The sequence below is a fragment of the Nilaparvata lugens genome, chromosome 8 (genome assembly GCF_014356525.2).
Source record: "Nilaparvata lugens isolate BPH chromosome 8, ASM1435652v1, whole genome shotgun sequence".
Lineage (NCBI taxonomy): Eukaryota > Metazoa > Arthropoda > Insecta > Hemiptera > Delphacidae > Nilaparvata > Nilaparvata lugens.
In genome coordinates, this window is record NC_052511.1 from 1,690,515 (window position 1) to 1,713,124 (window position 22,610).

The 22,610-nt window shown below is 33.8% G+C and overlaps 1 protein-coding gene across 2 annotated transcripts in view; it reads left to right on the top strand.

Moving 5' to 3' along the window:
* LOC111052574 (proton-coupled folate transporter) overlaps positions 1 to 22,610 on the top strand; it is a 49,953-nt gene that overhangs the window by 23,227 nt on the left and 4,116 nt on the right. Inside the window, exons 1-3 of one of the 2 annotated variants that reach the window (XM_022339301.2) lie at positions 15,972 to 17,490; positions 18,613 to 18,714; positions 19,918 to 20,055. In XM_022339301.2, the coding sequence (XP_022194993.2) occupies positions 16,179 to 17,490; positions 18,613 to 18,714; positions 19,918 to 20,055 (1,552 nt within the window). In that variant the 5' untranslated portion in view covers positions 15,972 to 16,178. Of the gene's footprint in view, positions 1 to 15,971; positions 17,491 to 18,612; positions 18,715 to 19,917; positions 20,056 to 22,610 lie in introns of those variants that run through there. The other variant, XM_022339304.2, reaches the window with a different exon arrangement.

A 22,610-nucleotide genomic window follows, 5' to 3' on the forward strand; every position in this document is an offset into this window, starting at 1 on the left:
GAGATACAAAGCGCTTTTGAATCGGTGGCTCTCTTTTCAAATGCAAATTGCAAACACTGTAATGTATTCTATGAAACGAGTACAATATTCAGGTGTTCTGAACGTATTGACGAATTGTCATAGTTTTGCTGCTCTTTGACAAATTATGTAAATGATTGGCTTAGTGATATTCACTCCAAACTCTTGGAACAAGGTGTTCAATTTGAAACAGAACCCAACTATTAGTTCATTGCGTAAATAACATTTTTTTTGCAAATTTTTGGCTCATCGTCTCCTCCGAAAGACGGGGTGGCCATATCTATGTGATTGTGCTGTGGTAAAAATCGTTTGCTCGGTCGAGATTCGAACTCGGGTTCTCTTGATTATTAGACCGGTGTGTTATCACTTACTCCAACGAGCCACTGTATTATCCTACAACACATACATCATACTCGAATATAAAGAAAAATAGAAATCTCAGTACCATTTTTACTATCCTTGCCCTATTACCATAGGTAAAGGAAGTATTGCTTTCCGAAACAAATTAAGGTACCCAAATTTCTATACGTTTCAAGGTCCCCTGAGTCCAAAAAAGTGGTTTTTGGGTATTGGTCTGTATGTGTGTGTGTGAGTGTGTGTGTATGAGTGTATGTGCGTCCGTGTACACGATATCTCGTCTCCCAATCAACGGAATGACTTGTAATGTGGAACTTAAGGTCCTTACACTATAAGTATCCGACACGAGCAATTTCAATCAAATGCAATTCAAGATGGTGGTTAAATGGCGAAAATGTTGTCAAAAACATAGTTTTTTGCGATTTTCTCGGAAACGGCTCTAACGATATTGATCAAATTCATCAATAGTCATTGATAAGCTCTATCAACTGCCACAAGTCTTATATCTGTAAAAATTTCAGGAGCTTCGCCCCATCTATGCAAAGTTTGATTTTAGATTCCCAATTATCAGTCTTCAGATACAATTTAAACAAAAAATTTCAAGTGGAAAGGATTGAGCATGAAAATCTCTACAATTAATGTTTTGTAACATTTTCACCTAAAAATTGAAATAAGCTCGAAATTCGAAAAATGTGATTATCAATAATTGCAAACTGTTGGCAACTGTTGATTCTATTAAATCATTCACTATGAAGAGATCTACAGATCTACCTCGTGTATCTACAGCGTTATAGTCCTTTCACCAGCTGGTAGACGTGTGATGCGCGGGAACACTAGCGTCAGGTGATCAATTTTCATAACGGCAAGGAAAGTTGTGTGAGTGCGCCACACCAGATTTTTAAAAGACATTTTCAAGTCTTGAAAGTGGCATCAATGTCCGAAACATGTTTTGATAAAATATTTCAAAAAGGGTACTGAGATTTTTATTTGTATTTATATTTATATTACAAGTAGTACAGAAAATTTCTGTACAGAAAAGAGATCATACTCGAAACATGATATCAATCATTATAATTAGAAAAATACAATTGATGATTTTGAACAAGAATAAACAGTTGATATTACATCAGATAATATACCGTTATCAGCTATCCTCTATAGAAGCATTGGCAAGGCAGAGAATCGGCAACGCTGTATCTTGCTGCCACTGCCACTGCACCTCACCATAACCCTATCATCGCCTATCTGCTTTCATTAGTATGCTAGAGTGTTGCAACTGATGAACATGTGTATATCTCGGACTGGACTGTCACTTTTGAGACATCGAATCTATGTTAGACACTTTCGTTTGCAAATTTATGTTAATTTAAAGCACTTCGATAAGAGGCCCCTCTAGACTAGTTTTAGGGTGGATAGGGGAACTAGACCAACATAGGCTAGTATTACTATATTTGATGATAACTTCAACTGTCATTCCAACTTAATATATCTATTTATACTTCTGTAGTACTCCATATTACCATACAGAAACAATAGCATAAGTAGATATCCCACGGTATAGGGCATTTATGTCGCAACTTTTACTGTTATCTCGAGCTGATAGTCCACGTAGTTCTTTCCTGTGAAGCTTTATGACGCTGGTAGTCTCTCATATTGTGCCGTTCATACACTCTTACCTGGTCAAAACAGTAAAAATCGACAATAATCGGCTTGAGATAACAGTAAATGTTGCAACATAAACGTCCTATACCATGGGATATCTACGCTATTGTTTCTCTATGATATTACCATGGAGTTATTTTAAGTGATAAGCAATATTATGCTAAGTTCAACTGTTATTTTAACCTATAGTGAGCTCCATGTTATAATGGCAGTGGAGAAAGATAGGAAAACAACGTTGCCGATCCACTGTCTTGTCAATGCCTTCTATAGACGGTAGCTGTTACAGGTTTATTGATTAAAAAACTTCACTTATATGGGATACTTTTGTACAAATTAATAAAAACTTATAGTATCCTTTATTATTAAAAACTTTCAAATATTTCAACGCCTAGTTTCACCCATAACTTAGGTCATTTTCAAGTTGGAATCAGGTTTATTGATGTAATATTAACTGTTCATTCTCGTTTAAAATAATCAATTATATTTTATTAAGCAAGAAATTATGATTTTCAATAATTTTATAATGAATTTTCTCAATTAAGATGAAATATTTTGTTTGATTAGTTATTAATTCTACATTGTTAAAAGGCGATCTGGCAACAGAGCGAAGCGAGAAAGAGATAGTGCTATCCGCTTGGTTGAATGATAGACAAGGATAGCAATACCATTGCTAATGAAACACTGCCATTATAACGTGGACCTCGATAAGTATATCTTTTTATACTATAGTGAGGTCCACGTTATAATAGCAGTGGATAAAGATAGAAGAATAGCGATGCCGATTCTCTGCATTAATTAATTATATTTTTACACTGTCAAAAACATAATTGGCATCGTTGTGGACCTGGAAAAGGATAGTACCACTGGCTTTGTCAAATGATAGACAAGGATAGCAAAACCAAAGTTGATCAAATACTGTCATTATAACGTGGACCTCACTATAGAATACTACAGTACCTAATACCACTAACTGTTACTATATCTAGGTTATGCCATAGAAAATCAATAGCATAAGTAGATATCCCATGGTATAGGGCGTTCATGTCGCAACTTTTACTGTTATCTCAAGCCGATATTCCACGTAATTGTTTCCCGTAAAGCTGTGTGACACTGGTAGTTTCCCAAATTGTGCCATTCATACACTCTCACCCCAACAAAGCAGTAGAATTCGACAATAATCAACAGAAATCGGCTTGAGATAACAGTAAAAGTTGCGATATAAACGCCCTATACCATGGGATATCTACTGACGCTATTGTTTCTCTATGGTAATGCTTACTTGAAGTGTAAGGATTAGCAAATTATCCAGTTAGATACTTATTTATTGATTGGTTTAATTATCTTTTAATAATTATACTGGGGGTGATGCCCACATAAGCTCTCAGGCTTGTGCGTGGGTACTGAGTGAGAGGGATTATGATGACTACTTTTTAGGTAGTAATTCAAGATAGCTGATTCTGATCAGCCTATTAGAAAATAAATAAATTCAACAATATAGTTGTTTCGCGTTTTTTAATTTATTGTGATACATTCTGTGATTCATTTAGAGTTTTAAAATCAACCTTCAAAATTCAAAATTTTAAATCATCACTCCTGGACCGAAAATCAAGTGACAAAGCAGTGAGAGATTACATTACCTTATCTTTTGGACAACATTAACATAGTACAGGCTCAGCCTAGATTTTCCTCCAATGTCATAATTGTATTATGATTATAGTATTCTATACAATAAATGGAATGAATGAAATATGCCAACGTTAAACCAACAAACTATAATTGATTAATCAATGAAAATGCCTCAATTATTATTCACATTTAACTAGGATCCTCTTTGAGTTAAGATCAAGGAAACAAACGTCTAAATTCCTCTGTTTTAATTGTGAGAAACTTTCAACCAGTTTTTATTTGTTCAAACTCTCTGCCGGTGACTCTGTACGTCAAAGTCCTTCATGCAAAACAAATAGCAATACTCTTAAAATCATTAGGTGTAATGATAATTGTGTGGGAAGTTTCACAAAAAATGTCAGCTTTACTTGAATGGGGAGCCACGTGTTATCTATAGGGAATTCTGAAAGGGGATCTAACTACACTGTTCAAAACTTCTAATCAAATACATTTTGCATCCTTGATTTTAATTTGTTCGAAAATTGTAACGAACACGAAATTTTCTCCTCAGCTTGAAATGCGATGTCCTTGGAGTTGTTCATTGTGACTGTACTTAGAGTTAATTGCAGTCTGTTGACAACTGTATGACAGCATGTAGGCAATTTTTATTTTCGAACGTGGAAATAATTCAGTTCCTGTTGTGATGGGCTCTTCATTGTTATTATTGTAACATGTGTTTTTGAAGAGTAGGAAACAATAATTTTTATGTTGAACTTGAAATTTTCCGTTGCCTTGTTCTTGAAATATGATTGAGAGCTTTAGTTATTTTTTTTTTTTATTTCAATATAATAAAGGAAAGAATTGGCTTATACACGTACGGGATAGAAAAATCACAATTGACGCATCATCACGTCTGAACTACTGTAGTGATTAATTTGAAATTTTGCATGAATAGATTTTTAATCCACCGAGGATGGTTATAGGCCTATTTTGAATTCATCAAGATTTCAGTAGGCCAAGTTTTCAGTTTGTCAAGTTTTTATTCAGACCCTTGCAGAGCATGTGTTACATGCTAGTATTGAATATAATTATGTTCATTATAATGCAATTCTATAAGCCAGTAGTTTTGTTTTCCGCACAACAAGTGGTATGTACTTATTTTGTTAAAAATAGGGAAAGAATTGGTAGGATGAGACGAAAATGATGATGGAGAAGGAGAATTATTAGCCTACAAGACAAAATAGGAGATTAAGGCCCGTATGCAGAAACTCGTTTTAAACAGAGAAATGCCAGCTGTTCGTTTAAACCCCCGTAGGAAACATATTATGATGAATGCAACCATATCTACAAGTGAACGTGGTTTAGCTTTAAACGTAGTGTTAGTGCAATATGGACCCAAGTGAGAGGAGTAATTAGAAGAATAGGAGTAGGCCTACTTAGAATTATTGAGCAAACACAATATGAAGCAAAAAAAGAAGAAAATATAGTAAATGAGAAGAAAAATGGAATGAAAAGGATGGAGATGAGGTCATGAAGGAAATACAACAGAGCAGGAGAGCAAAAATAAGAGGAAGATGAAGAAGAAGAAGAAGAAGAAGAAGAAGAAGAAGAAGAAGAAGAAGAAAAGAAGAAGAAGAAGAAGAAAAATAACAATAAGTTGCCACCGACGAAAGCAGAACCGATGAGATGATTTTATTTTCGTTTTTATTTCATGCTGATGAAAGCGCGACCGATGCACGTGATAGAATGTAAGATGAAGGTGAGAGAGCGTATATTGTGTGTAAAGAAAATATAGAAAAACAAGACAAAAAGACTGGATAAAGAGTGCACGATTAAAAAGAAGGCAAACAGGAATTAGGCCTGCACATCAATTTCGTTGTCGCTGATGAAAACGAAATCTCGGCGAAAGAAGAGGGAAATTGTTGTCAAAATACACCACCGTCATAGTAGACACAAAAATGAGGGAGATGCAACAAAGTTGATAAGGATTTAATAATCTTCCAGTTACAATGTTGCAATACTGCATATTCTACCATGTTGCAGTCTTCTACAAAATGTTGCAATTCTAAAGTTTTTTACAATGCTACAGATGGAAACAAATTGGAAGTTGAATTTGTTCAAATGCTAATTAATGAATAATTATTATTAAATGGAAATCTCAATTAAATGCTGTAAATCACCCCAAAGACGTCTGCTACTGCAAATATTGACGACAGGGTAAACAGCTAGATGGAAATTCGAAGAGCGCTACTATACAAAAATTATTTGTCAGCCCTATCACCATAGGTAAGGAAAGTATTGCTTTCCGAAAAAAATTAAGGTACCCCAATTTCTAAATTTCTATACGTTTCATTTCTATAAGTTTCAAGGTCCCCTGAGTCCAAAAAAGTGGTTTTTGGGTATTGGTCTGTTTGTGTGTGTGTTTGTGTGTGTGTGTGTGTGTGTGTGTGTGGTGTGTGTGTGTGTGTGTGTGTGTGTGTGGTGTGTGTGTGTGGTGTGTGTGTGGTGTGTGTGTGTGTGTGTGTGTGTGTGTGTGTGTGTGTGTGTGTGTGTGTGTGTGTGTGTGTGTGTGTGTGTGTGTATGAGTGTATATATGTCTGTGTACACGATATCTCTTCTCCCAATTAACGGAATAACTTGAAATTTGGAACTAATGTCCTTCCCCTATAAGGATTCGACACGAACAATTTCTATCAAATGCAATTCAAGATAGCGGCTAAATTGGCGAAAATGTTGAAAACAGGGTTTTTCGCGATTTTCTCGAAAACGGCTCCAACGATGTTGATCAAATTTATACCTAAAATAGTCATTGATAAGCTGTATCAACTGCCACTAGTCTCATATCTGTAAAAATTTCAGGAGCTCCGCCCCATCTATGCAAAGTTTTATTTTGGGTTCCCAATTATCAGGCTTCAGATACAATTTAAAAAAAACCCCAAGTGGAAAAGATTAAGCCTGAAAATCTCTACAATTTATGTTCAATAACATTTTCACCTCAAATTTAAAATAAGATCGGAATTCGAGAAACTGATTATTCAATTGCAAACAGTTGGCAACTGTTGATTCTATTAAATCATTCACTATGAAGAGATAGCAGACTTCGTGTGTCTCCAGCGTTATTGTCCTGTCACCAGCTGGCTTGGATCTTTGAATAGTAGACTTGTGATGCGCGTGTACACTAGCGTCAGGTGATAAATTTTCATAACGGCAAGGAAAGTTGTGTGAGTGCGCCACACCAGATTTTTTGTATAGTAGCGCTTATCGAATTTCCATCTAGCTGTTTACCCTGTTGTCAATATTTGCAGTAGCAGAAGTCTTCGGGGCGATTTACAGCATTTAATTGGGATTTTCGTTTAATAATAATTATTTGTTACGATAGAAAGAAAGAAAGAAAGAAAGAAAAGAAAGAAATATTTATTGCCAAAATCATTAAACACAACTTTACAAATGTGAAAAATATAAAAATTTTCATATACAATACATTACAAAAACTTAAAATTAAAATATTTTTCATTTAAACATCGATTATAATATTATCATTGGCGTTACCAGCAAAACTAAGTAGTTTGAGCGATGGCAACGAGTAATCAGTCGGCTATAATTAGTGGCTTGAGATTCAGTCGAAAATAGGAAAAATATAATGAAGAAAAAAGAACATATGGAATGTATGAAAAACTAGAAAAAAAATAATAAAATTTCAATCCGAAAAGAAGAAGTACTAAGAGTGAAATACTAAGAGAGTAGAAAAACTAGAATGAATTCATAATAATTTAAAAACTCAAAAGAAAAGAGATGATTCATGTAATTATTAATCTACAATTCACTGTACATATGTAATTATAGTAACATTTAGTAACATAATGTAATTCATTTGTAGCATATATGCAATTCCTTTTGTAAGCAAAAAGAGAAAAACAATACAATACAGTACACATGACACAAAAAATAAAACTTAAACTCAGAGAGAGAAAAATTAATCTGGGAGTATAGCCCTACTAATAATAAATTCAGAGGAACTGAGGAAGACAGTATATGTACATCAAATTAAAATATTTTAGGTATGATATCTTCTGTCTTTATCCAGCTTTCAATTTTTAATTTAAGTGCTTTTGTAGGTTTTCCTGCAATGAAATGTTCTGGCATAAAATTAATAAGCTTTTTTGTTGTATAGTTGAATTGTCTTCTGCATATAGTTAGATCTGTTCGAGGAACAAAGCATCTATTTACTGATCTAAAACTATAATTAGTTGAATGAGGTGTAAAAAGATGTATATGGTTGCTGATATATTTAACAAGATTTCTGATATACAGTTGCCTAACTGACAGAACTCCGAACTCCATAAAAAGTTGCTGGCTAGGGTACCTTCTATGCACTCCTAGTGCTGCCTTGAGTATACTCTTTTGAATAATATTTAGTTTATTGAAATGAGCATTAAAAGCACCACCCCAGACCCTAATTCCATACTGAAAAACTGATTGGGCGTATGCAAGATAGACCATTTTACTTAAAGATTTCTCTTTTAGTAAGCTCAGTTTATAGAATTTATGAATCATGAATTTCATCCTGCTACACATCTTATCTATATGCTTATTCCATCTTAGATTTGGGTCCAAAGTGACACCTAAATACTTTGTTTCAGTTACCCTCTCTAACACAGGACATGAACAACTCATATCATCATTGTTGGGGTCATTCAAGCAAGTCCTTTTATGTACTCTAACTGCATTTACATTATCTATTTTGTCAGTTGGCTGTGTACTCGAGTTCGGAGAAAATGTCATATAAACACTTTTTTTATAATTCAATGTCAAAACATTCTTCACATCTATTTTGTGGTAAACTTTTGATAATTTGATTGTATGGTAATGATATGTCTTGGTATTTCTCCATAATAATGGAAAAAATAAGACGTTGATGTTGTCCATACCACTATATTTTTTATACCAATACCAAATATTTCATGGTGTGCATAGGCTTAAAAATGACGAGAATAAATCCATTCTGAAAGGAAAAACTTCTTTTAATATGATTGTAAAATATCAGTTTCTTTCAACAGGGAAAAATCATGTGTATACTTTCAGAAACACACTATTTAGATGAAGAAGATACGTACTCTTTAGAGCTTTAGAAGATCTCTACTATCTAGAAGCTATGAATCCAGCAATTATTCTTCTATTGAAAGACAGTAATTATAATTGAAACATACAAATGGACATGGACATAGCTCTAGGAAGCAAAACTAGAAGAAATGATAGATAGAAACTAGGCTATTGTGACATTGAAATGAACATAGATGACCTACAAATTCAATCAACTTTGGATTTCGCAATATTTAATCTGAATACTCCACTTATTTAATTAGAATGCAATTTGATCGTTTTTTCTTCATAGATCCATGCGGGTGGATTAAAAGCCTGTGCTAACCAAATACTGTACTTGAATAATAATGTAAATAGACAATAGAATGGAATCACAAATTCTTGAGAATTTATTTAGTACACAAATGAGACCGGTAATATGCACAAAAACCGGTTAAAATTTCAACCGTGAATACCAATCAGATACGAAAACCAATCGGAGAAGGCTTTTTGAGAAGACCACTTCTCTGATTAGTTCTCGTGGAATTAATCACAATTAAAATTCAACCTACTTTTGTGCAACCGGCATATAGAATGATGATTATTATAGTGAGTGAGGTCCATGTATTAATAGCGGTATTTGATTAGAATATTATTTGTGTTGCTATCCTTGTCTATCACTCGACAAAGCAGATAGTGCTTTTCAAATTTAGATATTAATAGGAATCCACCAATTTTATTTATCCTAGAAATAATTTTGTTCTAGTAATAACACTCGGCCCCTGCGCTCAGGTTTTTAACCTTTTCAGGGACTTTCCGTATTTAATAATAATACTATTTTACTTTTACTTATATTGTTAATTGTCAATTGTATTTATGTAATTATACATTCATGTATGCATTGTATGAAGGAAAAATAAACTATTGATTGATTGATTGAGTGCTATCCTTTTCTAGCCACGCAACGTTGTCAGATCGTTTTTTAACAATATAGAAATATAATAAATTAGCATAATATTTAATTTCAATCATGAAAATGTATTATTCAATCATTGAAGAAAGGCGAATAAAATATAATTTGATCACTTCAAACAAGAATAAACTGTTGATATCACATCAGATATACAGCTATCAGCAATACAGAAAGCAGTAGCAAGGCAGAGAATCGGCGACGCTGTTCTGCAATCTTTCTCCACTGCCATTATAAGGTGGACCTCACTATAAAATATATCTTTCTCCTCTATAATCAACTTCTTCTCGCTCCTCCTTTCTCTTCATTCCTTCTCTCCTTTTGCCTATTTTTCTCTCTCACCTTCTTTTTTCTTCCTTCTTCCAATTCTTTCACGTCTCTCTCTCCACATTTCTCCTACTAAAAGTTTCCCCTCCTCGTCCATTCCTTCTTGTCACTCATTCATCTTGTCTCCTTTGAAGTTCATGTCTCTCTCATGAGACATGAGTTCATTTCTCTCTCAAATTCATGTCTTTCACGTCTCTCTCCACATTTCTTCTACTCAAATTCACCCCTCCTCGTCCATTCCATCTTGTCTCTCATTCTAGGAGCAATCTCCTTTGAAGCTCATGTCTCCTTATTTCAGCGTCAACTCCTTTTTTGTTTTGTGTCATTTTTTCTGAATGTCCTTGCCACTTTCCTTAATCTATATCATTCTACTTTCTCCCGTATTCTGCTTCCTTCTATAGAGTACCTTCATTCTATACATGTATAGCTATCCATTCTATAGATGTAGGCCTATACTCAACCATTCTATATACATGTATACTCGACTATTCTATAGATTGATTCAATTATCCTATAGTGAGGTCCACGTTATAATGGCAGTGGAGAAAGATAGGAGAAAAACGTTGTCAATCCTCCTCTGTCTTGTCAATGCCATCTATAGACGGTAGCTGATACAGGTTTATTGATGTAATATTAACGGTTCATTCTCGTTTAAAATAATAAATTATATTTTATTTATTTAGTTATATAATTATCAATTCCACATTGTTAAAAGACGATCTGGCAACAGAGCAAATCGAGAAAGAGATAGAGCTATCAGCTTTGTTGAATAATAGACAAGGATAGCAATACCATTGCTAATCAAACACTGCCATTATAACGTGGACGTCACTCTATATACATGCATATTCACCTCTCTATAGCACACTTGTTTAATTAGAATGCAATTTGATCGTTTTTTCTTCATAGATCCATGCGGGTGGATTAAAAGCCTGTGCTAACCAAATACTGTACTTGAATAATAATGTAAATAGACAATAGAATAGAATCACAAATTCTTGAGAATTTATTTAGTACACAAATGAGCCCGGTAATATGCACAAAAACCGGTTAAAATTTTAACCGTGAATACCAATCAGATACGAGAACCAATCAGAGAAGGCTTTTTGAGAAGACCACTTCTCTGATTGGTTCTCGTGGAATTAATCACAATTAAAATTCAACCTACTTTTGTGCAACCGACATTTATAGAATGATGATTACTATAGTGAGTGAGGTCTATGTATTAATAGCGGTATTTGATTAGAATATTATTTGTGTTGCTATCCTTGTCTATCACTCGACAAAGCAGATAGTGCTTTTCAAATTTAGATATTAATAGGAATCCACCAATTTTATTTATCCTAGAAATAATTTTGTTCTAGTAATAACACTCGGCCCTGCGCTCAGGTTTTTAACCTTTTCAGGGACTTTCCGTATTTAATAATAATACTATTTTACTTTTACTTATATTGTTAATTGTCAATTGTATTTATGTAATTATACATTCATGTATGCATTGTATGAAGGAAAAATAAACTATTGATTGATTGATTGAGTGCTATCCTTTTCTAGCCACGCAACGTTGTCAGATCGTTTTTTAACAATATAGAAATATAATAAATTAGCATAATATTTAATTTCAATCATGAAAATGTATTATTCAATCATTGAAGAAAATATTTTCTTGGCGAATAAAATATAATTTGATCACTTCAAACAAGAATAAACTGTTGATATCACATCAGATATACAGCTATCAGCAATACAGAAAGCAGTAGCAAGGCAGAGAATCGGCGACGCTGTTCTGCAATCTTTCTCCACTGCCATTATAAGGTGGACCTCACTATAAAATATATCTTTCTCCTCTATAATCAACTTCTTCTCGCTCCTCCTTTCTCTTCATTCCTTCTCTCCTTTTGCCTATTTTTCTCTCTCACCTTCTTTTTTCTTCCTTCTTCCAATTCTTTCACGTCTCTCTCTCCACATTTCTCCTACTAAAAGTTTCCCCTCCTCGTCCATTCCTTCTTGTCACTCATTCATCTTGTCTCCTTTGAAGTTCATGTCTCTCTCATGAGACATGAGTTCATTTCTCTCTCAAATTCATGTCTTTCACGTCTCTCTCCACATTTCTTCTACTCAAATTCACCCCTCCTCGTCCATTCCATCTTGTCTCTCATTCTAGGAGCAATCTCCTTTGAAGCTCATGTCTCCTTATTTCAGCGTCAACTCCTTTTTTGTTTTGTGTCATTTTTTCTGAATGTCCTTGCCACTTTCCTTAATCTATATCATTCTACTTTCTCCCGTATTCTGCTTCCTTCTATAGAGTACCTTCATTCTATACATGTATAGCTATCCATTCTATAGATGTAGGCCTATACTCAACCATTCTATATACATGTATACTCGACTATTCTATAGATTGATTCAATTATCCTATAGTGAGGTCCACGTTATAATGGCAGTGGAGAAAGATAGGAGAAAAACGTTGTCAATCCTCCTCTGTCTTGTCAATGCCATCTATAGACGGTAGCTGATACAGGTTTATTGATGTAATATTAACGGTTCATTCTCGTTTAAAATAATAAATTATATTTTATTTATTTAGTTATATAATTATCAATTCCACATTGTTAAAAGACGATCTGGCAACAGAGCAAATCGAGAAAGAGATAGAGCTATCAGCTTTGTTGAATAATAGACAAGGATAGCAATACCATTGCTAATCAAACACTGCCATTATAACGTGGACGTCACTCTATATACATGCATATTCACCTCTCTATAGCACACTTGTTATACATTCTTATAATGAGTCTGATAGCCTCTATTTATATTCGCTACACCTGCTACAACAGCTAAAAGGATGTGTGCTAAATACGTTACTGCATTGTATTCCATTGCAGGATAATTAGGATTTAGAGCATAGACTTGGGCTACTTGAAGACAAAGAGATAGATAGTAGGATTAGATTGGATTAGGTTGAGAGAAATAGTGTGTGTCAGAGATGGGGAGAGATAGAGTGAAGCAGAGAGAGAGAGAGATAGAGTGGAGCAGAGAGAGAGAGAGATTAAATTTAGATTAGATTAGATTTCTTTATGTATGTTACAATATTTACTGGCTTATACACTAATTTACATAAAATGACGATAATGCTAGTTCTTCAACGAATTTCACAAAGTATAGATAATCAATCAATGAGAATAAATATAGTATGCAATTAGAATAACGATAATATAATAATGTGATGTAACTTCATAAATCGGCGGTGTTTCAACAAATAATTGTCGAAGGATATAAAATATCCTTCCCATTAACACAAGACCTGGTTGTGATGAATTAGAGCTGTTGGGAATTATAAAATAGAGATTGATTGATTGAGTACTTTATTTATGTAGATTACAATAATACTGGCTTATACACTCATGCAATAGCTTACAATACAGCAAAGTTTTAGATGAATTGATATAACATAAACTGAGAAAATAATTATTGAACTGTACAATGATATGAAAAAAAGCAATTTGGAATACCTAACTATAAATGATAATACTGTAATGCATCTACATAAATTGGCAGAGCTTTGGACATATCAATGTCCATTCTTTGGAAAGAATATTTATTTATTTACAATGCAAATAACACTAATGTAATGACATTGAAAGGTAAACAATAAGGTAGTCCTAGTGCTATTTTTCTTCCAAATTTATAGGTGACAAAGTCCAAGATAAGGTTAGAATTTCACGTGTACAATTTTTATAAAATGTTGGTCCAAAATAGACATTAAAACTATAAATTTTGAATTTAGATGGCTTAAATTGATAAATTAATTAGAAATATTCCACTCAATTACCACTTTTTATTGAAAATGTCCTTCCCAGTAACTCTCTACCAAGAGAAAGAGAGATTAGATTAGAGTTCCTGATTGTGTGTTACAATATATTTTGGCTTATACACTAATCTATAACATAATAAAGGAAAGAATCTGCTTATACACGTACGGGGGATGGAAAATTCACGAATAATGGATTATCACGTCTGAACTACTTAACTGATAAACTTGAAATTTTTCATAAAGATTCTTTATTTGCCGAGGATGGTTATAGGCCTATTTTGAATTCTTCAAGATTCCATTAGGTCATGTTTTCAGTTTGTAAAGTTCTTAATTTGAACTTTCCCCAATACAAATATCATACATCAGAGTCGATCTCCTAAAAATTTTATAGATCACTTAATTGTTATTTCTTCAACGTTTTAAATAACTAATCAATGGAAAAAACTGACTAGTCCTACCCAGTAAATTAGTAATAATGGAGGTTCAATGTGCTTGTACTTGTGATATATATTTTTTATTCATCTATTTATCTACAAAGACAACTCTCCAAAAGTATTTTAAGCCCAGGTGATGATGAGGGGATGAATTATATAATACAGTACAAATCAATGTACCTATAGTGAGGTCCACGTTATAATGGCAGTGGAGAAAGATATAGGAGAACAACCTTGCCGATCCTTAGTCTTGTCAATGCCTTCTATAGACGGTAGCTGATTCAGGTTTATTAATGTAATATTAACTGTTCATTCTCGTTTAAAAAAATCCATTATATTATATTAAGCAAAAAAATTATATTTCTCAATAATTTGATAATGAATTCTTATAATTAAGATAAAATATTTTGTTAATTGATTATTGATTCTGCATCGTTGAAAGACGATCTGGCAACAGAGCAAAGCGAGAAAAAGATAGCGCTATTCGCTTTCTTGAATGATAGACAAGAGTAGCAATACTATAGCTTATCAAACACTGTTTGATAAAATATTTTAAATTTTTTCACAAATATATTGATAACCGACTCCTGGCAGACAACCTTCTCGGTTATGCCAAAATTGAATGGTTTAGTTTGTTTTCTTATTTCCTTGAATAATTAATTATGCATATAAAATGTTTTTCATTTAGCTTTTCTAAATAAAGGCCTTTTTTAATCATTCATTCATTCATTCATTCATATCAAACACTGCCATTATAACGTGGACCTCCCTATAGAATACATCCTAGGTACCTTTGTACAAACGTTTCTATCCATGATTATTTCATGAACGTTTATACAATTTGAGACCTTCAATGTATATTTAGCTTCGAAAATTCTTCCTGAACAACAAATTACATTCTATAGTTTTCTTCCTCATATTCTTCTAAATGAATGAATGAATGAAAATGAATGAAAAACGTTTTTATTCACAAAAAGCAAAATGTTAAAAACATTTGAAATGCTATCTTTACAATAATTTGAAAGAATAATACTCCTCATCTAGAACGAGTCTGTGTGTGAGGAGGGTCGTGTGCAATACAGTATAAGTCAATTTGCGTAGCACTTGAAAAAAATGTCTCTTCATAAATTATAATTACTTAAACAATAATCGGCTATAATCACACTATAGATTTATATACTACATAAAGTTATGTAAAAACTTATTTGTTAATGAATTTTGTTGTGTGCAGATAGAAAAAAAATATTCTATTAGAACCTATCATATGTATGTTATCCAACAGTACAGGAGAAGATTTGAAAATTTCAGATTAAAGTAAAGGAAAAACAGAGATTGACACTAAATATATGGTGACCTAATTAATTGTTCGCTGGCATCATGTCCAATGCTGAGCAGCCAACTCCCCAACCCGCGCTTAGAGACAGCAATGCTGGCCCCCTCGGAGTGCAACATATCCCAGGGAATGGGAAATGCATTATAACAGAACCTTATTGATTTAAACAATTGACAGTTAAAATCAAACCAATAGTCTGACACAATCTGTAATTAAAAGAAGGCCTTCATAGGATAGACCTGATGAAGAAAGGATCTTGGATTCTGATAACAACACCAGTAGCTAGCCGGTGATGTTATCTTTTCTGATAACAGCATCTTTATCACCTCCTATCTTGCCTTCAGGGTGTTCAAGTTTCTATCTTTTCTATTTTATCTCCAACCACGGCATGACTAGAGATAGTTTACAGCTTGAATGACGTTTATTGTGCCTCGGGAGAAATGTAGTGATACAGTGTCCTATGTTTTTTGAAATCAACTATCTTTCCTCATGAAAGTCGCAGGCTTTTAGTGGTAGTGTTCTGTGGAATCCACATTTTCGCAAGGAACCCGTTTTTTGTGAGTGTTTGTGAGGTGAAAAATGACTCAGATAGATGAAAACAAACAAGGAGACCAATATGGCGACGCTCCCTCGTCACCTGTCACCCCATTACAGCGTCCTTTATCAGCTGTTCCTGGGGAGGACACCGCTACAATCTTAAATTCTCTACACAATTTACCACAGGAGGTTCAAGAGTATATTCGGAAAATTGATGTACCACCAATCACGAATAGTTGTGATGAAAATATTGCGGGAGTGACAAATCCTAACCTAAAAAATTATGGGGATGAAAAGATGAATAATTTTGTTGAATGTGGGGATGGAGATAAAAATAATGTTGAACCACCAAAAACTACCCCAACAATCTGCGATAGGCTGCGTAACATCAGGAAGAACATAACCGTAGAACCGATGCTGATTTTCTACATAATTCCCAGTGTTTTGGCCAGTTTGGCGACCCAAAATTTGAATTTAGAGAAGGCCTGTCGTGTGAATTTGAGGTTGGGCGACAAAATCTGCACCTCCCTGGAGCTGAGAGAAACCTCCAACTACACACTCCACGAAACTAAGGTACAACAGTTGGTGGCCGAGATGCAGATTTGGAAAACTTTACTTCAGAGCTCGGTGCCGGTTATTTTGATAATGTTTTTAGGTTCTTGGTCGGATAGACACCGTAAACGAAAACCTTGTATGTTGTTGCCAATTTTAGGTGAATTCCTAACCGGAGTTTCTTTAATACTCTGCACGTATTTCTTCTATGAACTACCCATGCAAGTGACGGGGGTTTTGGAGGCTATATTGTCAGCTATGACAGGCGGTTGGAAGACTATGTTCATGGCTATCTATAGTTATATAGGTGATATATCCACCGATCAGGACCGAACCCTGCGTATTGGTATAGTGAATACAGTTTCCAGTGTTGGTATACCGATAGGTACAGCTTTATCTGGAATTTTATACAATAAATGTGGTCCCTATACTGTTCTCTCGATAGCTGCTATGTTTAACGTATGCAGTTTTTTATATGGATTCATAATGATCCATGAAGGTAAATCATCCATTAATAAACCACCTCCTGATCTGATACCCCAACAGGATAAACCCTTGATAGAGAAAGAAGATTTGAGAGATGAGAATGGGTTGAATCAGCAGAATCTTGATGAAATGGACTTGAAAAATAGTGGAAAGAAGAGAAAACGATGTTGCTTGAGTCGTTTTATCAGGGATTTCTTCGATTTCCAACATATTGTGGAGATTTTTGATGTGGCGTTCAGGAATGCGAGCTCGTCTCGACGCAAAAAGACTTTCGGTTTAATTATGATTGTGGTTTTCATTTTTGGACCGAAAAGAGGTGAGATTCTATGGGAAATAGAGCAAAAAATACTAGAAATTGAGGTGATTTTATAACAAAATAAATAACTTCTTAAGGTGCGTACAGATATACGCGCCGCGAACATGAGCAATTATATAGCTGATTATATCTGTATTTTTACAGAAACGGTAGAATACAGATATAAAAAGCTTGGCATCAGCTGATTAAAAGTGAATTGCTCATGTTCGCGGCGCGTAAATCTGTACGCACCTTTAGATAAGCTGGCTTTGGTGTAGGTCTACCAATCGGAGCTTTACGATTCAAGTGGCTTGGTTAACAATTTTCATTAGTTGCCTTATTATAGTGGGGTCCACGTTATAACAACAGTGTAGAAAGAAAGGAGTACAGCTTTGCCGATTTTCGGGCTTGTCATTGCATTCTATAGAGGATAGCTGATATCTGATGAAATATTAACTGTCCATTCTTGTTAAAAATTATCAATTATATTTTATTGGTTTAGGAAATATATTTTTTAATGATTAAATAGTGAATTTCCATTGATGAGATTGAATATCTTGTTAATTATATTTCTACATTGTTAGAAAAAGGTATGGCATCAAGCTAGAAGAGGATAGAACTATCTGCTTTGCCGAATGATAGACAATGAAAGCAACACCAATTTTAATCAAATACTGCCGTTATAACTTAAACTTCACTATAAAACCAGAGATAAATAATACAAGTATATTTTCTCTATAGTTCAATCTACAGTAACAAAATATTATACTATTTGGTATAGTAACTGTAGTAAAACCCTATTGGTGCAACCGATAATTGGGTACGTTAATTTGTTAATTGATTGTCAAAATGCAATCTTCATTACTTGTCTCAGTGTCGGTTGCACAAAAGCTGGTTAAATTTTAACCGTGATTAATTCCACGAGAACCAATCAGGGGAGCCGTCTTATCAAAAAGGCTTTTCTCTGATTGGTTCTTGTGAAATTAATCACGGTTGAATTTTAACGGCTTTTGTGCAACCGGGCCTTGTCTACGTTTTGTTTAATGGTGATCTTTCATCAATATAAAGATTTTGAATAAATCAGATTTTTGTACCATATTTTCATCAGTCAATAATATAGTTCTCTCTCTCTTTTAATTGCAGGCGAAATGACAGTGATGTACCTGTTCACAAGATATCGGTTCAATTGGAACGAGGTCGACTACAGTGTGTTCTCTACTTATAGCATGGTGACTAACTTAATCGGTAAGTGTAAATTAATCATTATAATTTATTTAAAACTGCCAACCGCTAGAATATAATATATAATTTGATAACTTCTTCCTCTTCTTCTTCTTTTTCTTCCCCTGTCTTCTTCTTCTTCTTCCCCAAACATCTTCTTCTCTCTCACACCACATCCTTTTAACCTGTTTTCCGTTTATCTTCTCCATCCTATATCTTTTCAAGTCGTTCCTCTGTACTATTCTCTTAGAATCCCTGAGAAACAGACCAGACTTAGCTATTCTCTTATCTCTACACTCTCGCATTCACATATACCTGCTAATCTCCTCCATGATTTGTGCTAGTCATCCTATAGTGAGGTCCACGTTATAATGGCAGTGGAGAAAGATAGGAGAATAACGTTGCCGATCCTCTGTCTTGTCAATGCCTTCTATGGAGTTGAATGAAAAAGACTAAGAAATTGTCAAAAAACCACTGATTTAATAATAATTAGAAAGACCGGTTTCGGTTATTACACCATTGTCAATCTCTGATAAACTAAAACATTAGTTTATCAGAGATTGACAATGGTGTAATAACCGAAACCGGTCTTTCTAATTATTATTAAATCAGTGGTTTTTTGACAATTTCTTAGTCTTTTTCATTCAATATGAATAATTACCACAATATCAACTTCTCAACTACACAAAAAGCCTTCTATGGAGGGTAACCGGAATCGGTTTATTGATGTAATATTAACTGTTCATTCTCGTTTAAGATAATCAATTATATTTTAGTAAGCAAGACATTATATTTTTCAATAATTCCGTACCGTAATGAATTTTCATTATTAATATTTAATATTATACATTGTTAAAAAATAATCTAGCAACAGAGCAAAGCGAGAAAGAGATCATTTGTATAATGATAGACAAGGATAGCAATACCATTGCTAATCAAACACTGCCATTATAACGTGGACTTCAATAGTCATCCTAGCTTGAAGAGATAATTTACTAGTTTTGTGAACTATATTGATCTCTATCTCTCTATATATTATCTTTGACTCTATATCGTGAGTCATCTTTGTTGCCTTATTTATTTAAATCCCCGAGTAATTGTAAGATATCCACATTCCACATCCCTGAACTAGTTCGCAATTAGTTAGCAGTGTTGGTAACGAAGTTAATTTGATCTATGCACTCTTTTTTGAATTTTTAACTAAATTAGTGTTATGTTAAATTGCAGGTACCCTGTTCTCAGTGGGTGTATTCAGTCATATGCTGAAAATAGACGATGCACTGATCGGCGTAATGTCTTGTATGAGCAAGATCATGGCTGGCTTCGTCTACGCTTTTGCCACCACCACATGGATGATATATCTAGGTAAACATAATCTATAATTTAATAAAATACCGTATATAAGAAAAATCTGGTGTAGTACAATCACACAACTTTCCTTGCTCATATTTGAAACTACGATCAGACTTCTGTATATGTGTATATATAATTGTTTTCAGAGTACTTTTTCCTTTGTGTAAATTGTGAAACTCGATGATTTTTTTTTAGTCCTCATTTTTTCAAAGTCGTCAAAACAGCTGTTCGACAGATGAAATATCTCGACTATGTGTTCTTTTTATGAACTGCGCTACCTACCTACCTCATGCACGAGAAGGAGGTTACTAAGTCCATTTCCCAAGGATGGGATGAACCCCCCATTGGTTTCCCAGAAAGGAGACTCATGCCAGTAGATAGAGCTGATAAATAACTAACTATACAGAGTATGAATTTGAAAAAAATCGGTCAAGTTAGTTTTGAGAAAATCGTGAAAAACATGGTTTTTTAGTCATTATCCGCCATTTTTCTCAAGAATATTACGGAGCTCCTGGAATTTTCCCAGAAATGAGACTCATGTCAGTTGATAGGGCTTATAAATAGCTATCTATGGTATAAATTTGAAGAAAATCGTTAGAGCCGTTTCCGAGAAAACCGTGAAAAACATGGTTTTTTAGTAACTATCCGCCATTTTTCTCATGAATATTATGGAGCTCCTGGAATTTTCCCAGAAATGAGACTCATGTCAGTTGATAGGGCTTATAAATAGCTATCCATGGTATAAATTTGAAGAAAATCGTTAGAGCCGTTTCCGAGAAAACCGTGAAAAACATGGTTTTTTAGTAATTATCCGCCATTTTTCCCGCCATCTTGAATTGAATTTTATTGAATTTCTTATTGTCGGATCCTTATGGTATAAGGACCTTAAGTTTAAAATTTCAAGACAATCGGTTAATTAGGAATGGAGTTATCGTGTTCACAGACATACACACATACACACACACACACACACACACACACACACACACACACACACACACACACACAACACACACACACACACCACACACCACACACACCACACACACACACCACACACACACACACACACCACACACACCACACACACACACATACACACACACACACACACACACACACACACACACACACCACACACACACACACACACACACACACAACACACACACACACACCACATACACACACACAGACCAACACCAAAAATCATGTTTTTGGACTCAGGGGACCTTGAAACGTATAGAAAACTTGAAATTAGGGTACCTAAATTTTTTTTGGAAAGCAATACTTTCCTTACCTATGGTAATAGGGTATGGTAATAAAAAACTGACTTATACACGTACGGGATAGGAAATTCATGAATGACGCATCATCATGCCTGAACTACTGGACTGATTAACTTGTATTTTTGCATATAGATTCTTAATTTACCGAGGATGGTTATGGGCCTATTTTCAATTCTTCAAGATTTCAGTAGATCAAGTTTCCAATCAGACTCTTGCGGAGCACGGGTTACCTGCTAGTAGATTATAAAATGAAATATTAGGAAACCGATGAACAGTATATAGGACAGCAGTATAAAACAGTATAATAATGGAATAAATACTATAACTCTGTCAAAGAACAGTATAAGGGGATAGAAACGATGCCACAAATATTCAGTTGTTGAATAATTGAATAGACTTAGAACGTTGTCAAAAATCCACTTTAATTAAATAAAAATTAATATTTTACAGGAGCATGCTTTCGTGTCTGCTCACACATCATCAGCTGTAAGTTACAGTAAAGCTACAGGAAGTAGAAAGATTCCAACTTAACAAAAGCAAAAGCAAGAGCTACTTGATCATTCTGACTAATTATCATTCCTATTTTTAATTTATGATTTAAATTTTAATTCTAATTTATATTCTTAAAATTAAAAAAAATTATAATAAAAATAAATAGGTGTAAGGCAGTAAAATATGTTATCTAAGTTAAAAAGATTTCAGAATTTCATATTTCACAATTCCTTCATTTTATTACAAATTTCCACTCTGAAATCTTTTTAACTTAGATAACATATTTTACTGCCTTACACCTATTTATTTTTATTATAATTTTTTTTCATATGAAATATTCATGTAATTTCAAATAATTTGTTGGAATTAAGAAAATTAGAATTAACAATCAATTACAATGATCAAGTGGCTCTTGCTTTTCTTTTTGTTAGTTTTATAATAAGTAAAAAGATTTTCATAAAAATTAGGCCGAAATCATATAATTTCTAATAATTTTGTTAGAATTGAGAATATAAATTAGAATTAAAATTAAAATCATAAATTAAAAGTAGGAATGATAATTAGTCAGAATGATCAAATAGCTCTTGCTTTTGTTTTTGTTTAGTTGGAATCTTTCTACTTCCTGTAACTTTACTGTAACTTACAGCTGATGATGTGTGAGCACACACGAAAGCATGCTCCTGTAAAATATTAATTTTTATTTAATTAAAGTGGATTTTTGACAACGTTCTAAGTCTATTCAACTATGGAAAAGTTCCACAACATCAACATGCACACTACAAACTT